The sequence below is a fragment of the Poecilia reticulata genome, chromosome 6 (assembly GCF_904066995.2).
Source record: "Poecilia reticulata chromosome 6, P_reticulata-male-v2, whole genome shotgun sequence".
Lineage (NCBI taxonomy): Eukaryota > Metazoa > Chordata > Actinopteri > Cyprinodontiformes > Poeciliidae > Poecilia > Poecilia reticulata.
In genome coordinates this window covers 15,829,156-15,839,669 of record NC_088835.1, presented here as the reverse complement: position 1 = coordinate 15,839,669, position 10,514 = coordinate 15,829,156, and the positions used below count along the sequence as shown (strand labels likewise).

Below are 10,514 nucleotides of genomic sequence, written 5' to 3'. Positions count from 1 at the left end.
CATGATCCTCTTCCGGCCTGTTGTGATTCAAGCCACGGACTGGATCGGGAGAAACCTGTCCGTCTCGCTTTAATGGGCTGGGCTCACTCTTTTGTTTCCCCTCTTCCACTTAGGAAAAGGAGCCCAACGATTTCTTGTTGTTCTGCTTTTCCACTTCCTGTTTATACCCACTGGCCTACAGTTTAAGCATGCACGCTTCACAAGGACATGGGTGCTTGTGGAAAGGTTTACTAAATTAAGTTACGATTTGTGTAACAGTGAATGAAAGCAGCCAATTTTCCCTTGTTCTGCTTGCACAGATGATGAGGAACAAAACTTTTGCTTTTTTTTTTTTTTTTTTTTTAATTAAACCATTAAAATTAAAAGAAAAGTATACTTTTTCTGGCAGTGTTTTTGTCTAATTTATGACATAAAAGACTAGAAAATTTTAATGCTTAAACTGAAATAATCTTAGATTGGTGGGTTTTTTTTTTGTTGGTTTCAAGGTAGCCCTCTATGAAAAAAACTGTATTTTATGGTTATATGTTTGCTTTTGTAGACAAAATGAACACTAAAGAGTTTGTATGTGATAAATCTCCTCGGGGAATAATAATAACAGAAAAAAAAAGGTAAAATGTGTCATCCAGAAAAAAACAAACCTGATTCGTTTCTGGCCAGAAGGATTAGATGGCAGGATTCAGGTTAAGTTTGATTAGGATAAAGGCAGCACCTCAGTTGAAGCTCCATTCACCTCAGTTGTGATTTAGTTGAAATGCTTTTATCAAGCTCTTATAGGTTGACATGATTTTTTTATTTTTTACACAGACACTTTTTCCTGTTTGTTTTTTCCCTACGGGATACGACATAAAACAAGAAAATGTTCTGCAGAATATTTGATATAGTTTTCAGATCAACAGAAAATGAAGAAATAAAAAGATTGTCATGTTGATTTTTTTTTATTGCACCTACCTTCAATTTTTATTAAGATTGCTTTAACTTAATTCTTAATAAGTTAAATCAAAGTGCATGCTGATGTTACTTTTCAGCAAACATGGTGGAACTCTCACCCTAGATTTTGATACGTTTAATGAAAAGGAAAATAAATTCAGATATTTCTGTATTTGACCAGACCATTACTGACCAGAGCTGATCAAGAGAAAATCGACACATTCTTATCGGTTCCCTTTGTTTTTGTCATTGTTGTTTTTGGGAAGCCAAGTTGCATCCAAATTTGACTTTAGGATTTTAAATTAAGCTTTATAAATAAGGTGCAAGTGTTCTATTTGTTAAAATATTTTGTACGGCATGCGTTCAGTTCAAATAAGGACATAAAACCATTGCCATGGTGCTTCAGTGCTCTCCTTTATACTTGCAAACATTCCTCTGGTCATCGTAGCTATAGCTAAGCAACTGCATCCTTGTTTCTGCTGATTTAAAACGCATTATTCTGCGAATGTTTGTAGATTTATCTATCAAATTAAGTTGGCTCACCTCTACTAATCATGTAGTTATAGATTTTATTTTTTTAAGTTGTTGTCCTGTCCCTCAGATCTGCACTGAGCTCCAGCAACTTTACCTTTGTGTTGTCGCTATTCAGTGCGAGAGGCTGCCAACAGAACCATTGTTGTTGGTACAGAAATGCTGGGAAATGCAGTGGGTTATGATTTAGAAACAGTGCGCGTCTCTGAGTTTTGTTAAACTTGAGATTTAAACTGTAGCACATCTGTGGTTCCAGATGTACAGCAGAGCAAATGGAATATCCTGCATTCTCTTCCAGCTAACATCATAACCCAGTTCTTGCTGAAATAATGGCAACAATTTCCATTCGTTCTTCTGCTTTTTAATCCCCATCACATACAGAGTTCATCTCTCCCCAGATGAACTCTGTATTTTTTTATTTATGTTTTTGCTCATTTCTCTTCTTGCTCTCAGTTCAGGTCATACATTTAGAGGAAAAATCCCTTCAATTACGTAAGCCATCTCTCCAAATGTCTTGCTTTTTATTGTATGTCTGGATTCTACGATAAGACTCGAGTCTGGAGGAAGTCGAGACAAAAACACGGCGACCGAGATCCGACAGATCGCCAGTCACATTGTTGAAAGTGACATTTGATTTATTGGTAGTTTCATTTCGTACACTTTCCCCATGGCCCTCCATTTCCCCGCTCCCTTGTTTCTGGGCACTTTGCTTTCCGCTGCACTTGTCCCTCTCAACGGCCACATCCTGATTCTCAGGTGCAAAAACACAAAGCGGGAGCTGATGTGTGCCAAGCTCCATCGCTCACTCCTCCACTCAGCGGAAAGTGCCGGAGTGGCGGTGTCGCTCAATCCGCCTTTCTCCACCTTCCGCTTTCATTTAGCAAATTGTGTGCCATTATGTTGTGCTTCAATGCAGCGCCGTGGGATGCAAGCGAACCCTTAACGTCTGCTGCTGAGGGCAGCTTGTTTTCCGAGGCTCCTGGAGACGGGTCTCCTGGGAACAGCAGCAAGCCGAGGTGGAGGTGGCGTAGGGGAAGACACGACGTCATCAGATGCTGCAGCTCTTTGTCATCCTCAGCAAACAAAAGTCGAGAAAGTTGCAGAGAGAGCCTGGTGCCGTCCCACCGAATGATCTACTGCAGCGGCATTTGTCTCAGTAAAAGAAGAAATGGAGGAAAATGAATCTTAGTCAATTTTAAAAGGGACACTCGTATTGTAGAGATTTGTTACACACAACTGTTTCCAAGTGGTAATTTCTGTAAATTTTGATTATTTTAGCTTACAGCTGATTAAAAAAAAATCCAAATTCAGTTCCTCATTCAATCTTATTAAAAAAGACTTGATTTGATAGCTGTCCAGCATACAGTTATTGACCTCCTTAAAAAGGAGGCTACATTAGAAGAGTCCTTAAAAGAAGCTAGCAGTTCGGAGTCCTGTTTCCATGCTTATTGATGGAAAGTTGAGTGGAAGATAAAAATGTGGTTCACAAGCAGCAGGGTCTTGACAGGATTGGGAACGTCATCTCTCCACTTGGTCTTTTGTGTCAGCTTCATCGTTTAGCTGGACATTTCAGAGCACCTCATGCTTCCTTCTACTTTCAAGCTTTATGGAGATTCTGATTTCATTTTCCAGCAGGACTTGGTCTCTCACTACACTGAAAGTACCAATCCCTCCCTTATTGCACAAACCTATTGCTAGGTTGAAAAAAAAAATCATTTGTCAACCTTTTTGTTTTGCACTTCTTCCCTCCACTCCCCTTCCCATTAAAATGTTTTGACAGCCATAAAATGTTTTGACACCCTCCACCTCTTGGTGGAGGGTGTCCATCACTGCTTATTAAGGTTTTTTTTTATGCAACATTCAATCTTTCTGTGAAACTCAATGTTAGATCTTTTTTTTAGACGTAAGCTACAATAGCCCAAATTAATGGGGGGGGATCAACTTTAAATATGCAGTTCTGTTTCTAATGAAGCTATATAATAAGTTTTACTCTTTGCATGGAAGCTTTGAAATATATTAAGTTTTCCAGGACATTCTAGTTTACAGAGAGGTTCCTCCATCTACCCACTCAACCCAGAGATCGGGGTTTCTCTAACTCTGCGACAAACCAGGAGCCGAGAGTCAGTCCCCTTGCAGTGGTTATGTAACAGCTGCCCTTTGAAGGTGACTGCTGCCTGTTTCTGGCTTCTCCTTGTCAGGTTGTGACAGGTCGGCAGAGAGGGGGAGGTCAGTCCCTTTGACTCCGAGCGTCGGCGCTCGCCAGCGCAGGTCGTCTTGGCCGTTAATCCCTTGTTTATATCCGTACGGATCGGCTGGGTCTGCAGTCTTGGATTACATCAGCTTAAACGGCACTTTGTACACTGCAGTCTTTTTTTTTTTTCTTTTTTTTTTTTAAGGGTTTGTAGCGAATAACGAAGACTGGAGTGAGTGATTGCTTCTCCTTAATGATGCAGGGAGGGTGATGTCGCAAGGCCCATCGCTCATTGTGTCCTTCACCTTATTTGCCCAAGCCAGATCGGTAGAGAACACTGTAGCGATTGGCTTACTTTTCGGGGGGTGTGGAGAGGCTTGTCTCCAGGCTGGCCCCTCCCATATTGCACCTCTGCATGGATTGTGTGAATGAAGGGTCATGGTTATTGTATATGTGCACCAAGGAGGTTACATCCTGTGCTTTCCTGCAGCTGTGCTCCCTTGTCCGTGTTGGTTGACAATTAGCTGCATTCGTTTGAAACCGTAACGTATTACCGAGTGTAGAAAGATCAAGACGTTGCACTGATTAACCGTCCCTAGAGGTTCGGACCGGATTTGACTCGGACTTCTACTTAGGGGACTGTGTTTGGTCTAAGTGGAGCTGGGGGCGTCCAGCCCTGGTCCCGGACGTACACAGATGGTGGAGATAGCAGCCTTGTCTTTCTGTCTCCTCTGCAGTGTGCCCGCTGCTGCCCAAGAGTCAGCGGTTTGTTTATGGGACTCTGTTTGCCAAGCTAATCTTCCCGCCTTTCAAGTGAGAGCCAGTGAGTGAAGGAGAGGGAGAGAGAGAGAGAGAGAGAGCAGGAGTGTGAAAGTGAGCCAGGCGGTTGCAGTAGTTGGTTGAGAGGGAGAAAGAGCAAGGCGCTGAGACGCGCGTCTGCTTTTGTGAATGATTTATTTTTGTGTGTGCGCCTTTTCCGTCCTCTCTCTGCGTGACGTGCGTTGACGCCGACAGCCGGATGATCCCGCGCCACGCTGTGGTTGAGCTGGTGCACCTGTAGCCCAGTCTGCAGACCCGGGCGCATCGACCGGGAGCCGAAAAACGGTGCAGCTTGTTGGAACGCCACATCCTCTCCGTGCCTCTGCTTCACCGCTGGCTGGATGGGGGTGCTGGTGTGCTGCGACTGCTTCTTCTATAGGTACTTTTCCCCATCGTTTCTCCGCAATAGAGTTTCCAGCGGTCGTAAACTTCAACTGTCATGTTTTCCTGTGTGTCTCTGGTCCACCCTTCCTTCCTTTTCACCGACTCTTTCACTTTCTCGGTTACTGTGCTGCGGTTTGGAGGAGACATTCGAGGACAGTGCTGCTGTAGCAGAGATTCTGCTGTCGTCAGAATCTCTGCTGAGTTGTCTTGTACTGAGAGAGGAGGAAGAGAGAGGAAGGGGGTTTGTTGCGGACGTGGGGACAGCCGTGGCCCTCGGCCAGAGAGATGATGAACTTTTGCTGGTTGCAGGTTTGTTCGGAGGTGCGGGTTGAGACTAATCGGAAGGAAATGGAACGCATTCAGAAGACGGCCAGTTGGTCAAGCTCGGCCAACTTTTCCTCCCATCCCACTCTGTGCCCCTTTTGGCAACGCTGCACTGTTTGTTTGGGACACAGTGTTCCCTTATAAGGGGATGGGAATTTGTTTTTCCTCTTCCTCCTGGTTTTCTTGTTTGCATTAAACACAAAACTCTGTCCATAATTAAATATGTTTGCATTCTGTCAACTTACTCCATGCTGCAGAGCTAAGATTTTAGTTTAAAACTTTGACTTGCTGCTTTTTTTTGTTTCTCTCTGTGCTCGAGCTGAGATGCTGAAAAGGCTTCATGCTAAACTTTGTGGTAGCTGGAGCAGAAAGGATCTGTTTCTCCTCTTTTGTGGTTGCGGGCTTGGCGAGGCCGACGGTGCCTTAGCGGCTGTATAAAGTCTAAATATAACTCTCGGGGAGCGTTTTGATGGTGAGCGTAAAATTGTAGCTTTAATGCAGAGACGCATTGCACAGCTGGATTACATTATTCCCGTTCAGCAACGATGCTTACACTTCTATACAGCTTTGAGCGTGAGCAACGGGTGCCGTTTAGGTGTGTGACTTGTAAATCAGAGGCTACATGTGAGCTTCGCTGTAAGGCGCACTGAGGCAGTATTGAAGCACGGATGATTCAGGAAGGTTGTTTTATTGTTTTAATCTTTTGTTTTTTGTTTTGCAAAGATGCACTGATCTGATATTGATTATTCCCATTTTGTTGACCTGCTGATTCACATTTAGGTTGATTCCAACTTTTTTCATCCTCCTGATTCCTTCATAGTGAATAGGAGCTTTGAATTTCACAGGTGAAATTCTAAGATTATTCCCTTTCATCCATGAAAGAAAATCACTGTAACCCACATTTTCCTCACTCTTTCTTCTTAAATTACCAACATTTTGGGAGTTCAGAGCTTCTTTTGACCTCCTTTATTTAGGATTTTTGGTAATTGGGGGTGGAAATGGCCGATTTAAATTTCTGTTAGGTTTATTGGTTCATTGTTTTTCTAGGGATGCATGCACCGATCTGAAAATTTGGGACATTTGAAGTTGATATTGCTGTTTTGGCTGATCAATGACATTTACCAATAGTATGCATACCTATTTAACTACACTTTCGACATCAATAAAATGACAACACCACTGGCATCACCATTGCTGTCACAATCTAAAGGGAAACCGAGTCATTTGATCTTTAACTCTTTGGCTTATTGTGATAATCTTACAACTCCTCACTCCCTCCCATTTATTAGTGAGCAACACGTCAAAATTAGCTCTTTAGTTCCTATAGAAGCAAGTGCTGATATTTAAACTGAAACATTTAGCCTGGTTAAGTTTGCTTAATCAAATGCCTGAAAATTTGTAGGGTAGGTCGCGAGCAAATATTACAGGCTGAGAAAGTAACCTTGTTACACCTGTAAGAGTTTGGGAGAGGTAAATAAATGCTGTAGCCATGTTTTCCATCACTGTGTGCAATATTGCAATTGGTGAAGGTCTGCTTGGAAGCAATATTCATCAGGGTGTTATATTTCAGGTTCTGTGCATCAAGACTCTGCTTGCCAGTAAAAGATTTGGCCGCTTGCACCTTCCTTGTCCTTCATGGCCAGAACTGATGCAGTTCTTGGTGACCTACATCTGATGGCTGAGACAGAGAGGTTTGAACATTGTGATGATGGAGGAGAGTGAGGGACATGTGGGTTAATTTTATAGATTTTTGTCATTGCAATGAATTGTTATGAATATTATGCAGCCCTGTCAAATCTTTACTTTTAAGAAGTGAAGACATATTTTGTTTTGTAATATTTTTGTCATCTGTAAATTGTATATAATTTGACAAGTCGGTAGGAAACTTTTAAAAATGTTGTGTTCCTGAATTGAACAGAAGTCATTGGGCAGGTTGTCTTAAAGAGGCAGGACATAGGAGGAGGGAACAGTCTTTGTAAGCTGAACCAAATTAATTAAAACTGCTTTCTTGCCTCTCATGCATTTTTTTTCTGCAGATTGTTGAAAAAGAAAATAAAGAAGTATCAGGTTGCTACTAAGTGCATTCAGTTTTTTCTGCGGTTTTCTTCAAAAGAGCTCCACATATTTACTGTGGAGTTCTTTACAAGCCTGGGTACAATTTAGATTTCAGTGGCTAAATATGGCAAAAATTAAATGTGTATGTACAAAATAAAGGATTGCGCTGATTAGAATTGAGTTTTAAAAATAATAAAGCATCAAAATTTAGCTAAATGAGTATTATGAGTCCTGTCAGCCCGTGGTCTGTGCAAACCAAACCTTTGTCTTTTCTATTGAGTCCTTATGTGCGCCATTCTTAGGACAGCTGGTGCTCCATAAGGTGATCCTTTCTGCATTTAATTGCTTATAAAATAACAGCTTTAAGAGATCATCATCCTTTGTGCGGAATTGGAGGAGACACAAGGCGTCACAGCTTAGGAATGAAAAATAAGAAAAAAGTCATGCAGTGGCAATCTCTTTCTGAAATGTCCTACCATCATCTCAGGTGTTGAGAGTCAGCAGCTGAATATTCAGGGTTTCTACACAGTTTGAGTTCCTGACAGAACCCACAGATCAACTCAGGCATGGAAAAACAACCATTTTTATACTCTTTTTGGCCCATATATTCTCTTAGATTTGGGTTTATTAGGTGGATGTGTTGTTTATGAACTGGTGTCAGGTTTAGATGCCAAACAAACACATATTTTAGAGATTTATATTCAAAGGAACTGATTTAGAGAATCTATATTTAAAGTAGAATAATCCAGAAGTGTCTTCTAGATTTTAAAATAAAGTCAATCTAAGACAACAAAACGGTGAAATAGTCCTTTACTACACAGCCAAAATCCGACAGCTAACTTTATCTGTGCAGTTTGGAGGTAATAAAACTCAACCAGGTTAGAGTTTGGTGCTCATGTGACGAATATTAGGAAAACTGAGGGAAATGCTCAAATTTAAGTGGTGAAATTAGTAGGAATCCTGATGATTAGATTGGCATGCGAAGTGCAAGTTCATGAGACTTCAAATATTACACAGTCATTTGTTTTATTTATGTTAATGATTATATTAGCACTAAATTAAGCAGCCTTCTCTGTTTCCTCTGGATCAACTGGTTTAATATTTATTTAGCCTAAAGAATAATCTTTGACCTGTTGCTGAAACATGGGGACATCCAGGCCCCAGCACATGACTGGAGCGTGTGTTTATATCTCTGTGTTTGCTAGCTGTGGATCAGTTGGCAAATGTCATAATGTGTTGCTGAGGAACAATAGCCCTGAGTGTATCCTCACACAGTGTGATCCTACTGGCTGCCATGTGTCTCTCATTAGGCTGTCTTTGACGGGCCCGGCCGCTCCACCCAGCTGAGACGTGCAGCTCGATCGGGGCGCCATTCAGCGCCAACCAACTTGACATTTCCCTTCCCTTACCCCATCAGACCCTGGGGTCGTGGGACGGCTCAACGCTCATATGGCCCCGAATTAAATCAACATGAAAATCTTCATTTATATATAGAGAAAAACAAAGTTTTCATTTTGCTAATAGAGCCTTTCAGGATTGGGGAACTTCTTGTAGTCTTGGCGCTGAATCCTGATTTGTACTTAATCAGAATAATGATTAACTGCATAGTAAAATCAGTACTAGAATTTAAAAGCATGTTTCTGTTTCTTCTGCAAAGAAACTGTTTAAGCATGAATGTTGATTTTGAAGAAGTTGTTTCTGTTGCCTTCGCAAGTGCAATGAAGTTAAGGGTGAAAACACGAAAGGACAAAGCAGAAACTTTGTCGTGCTTCTAGTTTTTCTGCTGAGCTCTCAGTCCCTGTTTAAACTCCTGGATGAGCAGCAAATGCATTTTTCCATAATTAGGACCTTCTTGTGCTTTTTATTATTATTCTGGATTTGTTTGAGAACGCCTCTCTGAAACTAAAAATGGCTAACTTTGAATCTTAACTTCCACACTGAAGATTGTTTTTGTCAGCGCAAGCTGTTGTTGCTGCATTTACTGGGTGGAAATAAAATTGTATTTTTGAGTTTCTGACCATCCATTTACCTTCCCTCTACTATGGGCATCACTAATGATTTGTGTTGTGTACAGAGGAACATTTATAAATTTGTTTCAGACCCAATATTTTTCCCTAATTTTGGTTTTCTGGAACTTCCTGAAGTCCATGGCTTAATGTGGATGTTGTTTGGTTTAATCCTCAGGAATTTCCTCTCGCTGTCAATTTCCCATTCCTTTGATTTTAATACATGTTATCTGCCAAAGATGGCCTGAAACAGATTTTTAACTCTCTATTCTGTGGCTAAACGTTACTAAATTTTATGAGCCTTTTGCTGATGAAATCTTATGAAGTGATGGTTTTGTTTTCATTTAGATTTGCCTGTCTCTTTATTCACGACTGTCCCTCTTGACTTTCACTACGTCTCCCAGACACTGCAGAGGTCAGACCACCTCATACAATGGAGGGATTACATAATTTGGTGTGTGCATGTGCGCGTGTGTGTGCGTGTGTGTGTTTTCAGAAGTAGCCTTGTTCTGCTGGCTCAGGAGGAGAAAAAAATGGCCTTGCATTAACCTCACCTCCACTTTTAGATCCTCCCTGTCAGCACACACACTTAAATTAAAAAACAGCACAGGTGTTTTTGTTTTGGAGGTCTCTTGTGTGTTTAGCAGTTTTTGTGTCCACAAAACCCAAAGGTAAACTTGAAAAGTCAAATAGGAATTAAAACATTGTCCGAGTAGGCAGGCACCCCTTTTGAGACATAAAAAAATATATATATATATCACAACTGAGTCAATAATGTCTCCATTGTGCTTGTTTTAGTCCGTCTGTTGGTCAGGTGGCAGGAAAAGGTTCGGACAGAAATCCTGACCAAGAACAGCGTTCCTCTGAGACGTTTTCAGGCTTCTGAAAGGTGAGCATGGAAATCGGTCGTGGTAGTTTTTGTTCTAGCATTCCATGATTTCTCGGTGTACCTTCTGAGAACAAGAGGCCCATTTACAGGGAAACGGAAAGGGCCTGGGCGCCTCACTTCCTGTTTATCGCGTTTGTCTGGCGGCGGGGGTGAAAGGAAGGCGGGGTGCTGGTCAGGCGCAGCCTAACTTAATGGAGAAAATGGTGTTAAGTAGGTAAAACTTCCTCATTTGTGCGCTGCTTCAGACTAAAATACGCCACACACGCTGCCTCGCGCACGTTCGTCTGGGAAGCTGTGTAATTTTGTAGTTGTGTGACACTGGAAACTATGTCCTCTCCTTTTGGTTCACTAAAATGGCTTCTGCAGCATTTCTCTGCTGTTCTGGAGG

At 41.6% G+C, this 10,514-nt stretch overlaps 1 protein-coding gene across 3 annotated transcripts in view; it reads left to right on the top strand.

Annotated features, from left to right (window-relative positions):
• The window catches only part of mob2a (MOB kinase activator 2a), a 62,628-nt gene that overhangs the window by 27,391 nt on the left and 24,723 nt on the right, over nucleotides 1-10,514 (top strand). Inside the window, exon 1 of one of the 3 annotated variants that reach the window (XM_008411578.3) lies at nucleotides 3,886-4,847. The exons of the other annotated variants lie outside the window; for them this stretch is intronic. Coding sequence (XP_008409800.1) covers nucleotides 4,810-4,847 — 38 coding nt within the window. The 5' untranslated portion in view covers nucleotides 3,886-4,809. Of the gene's footprint in view, nucleotides 1-3,885; nucleotides 4,848-10,514 lie in introns of those variants that run through there. 3 annotated transcript variants of the gene reach the window in all.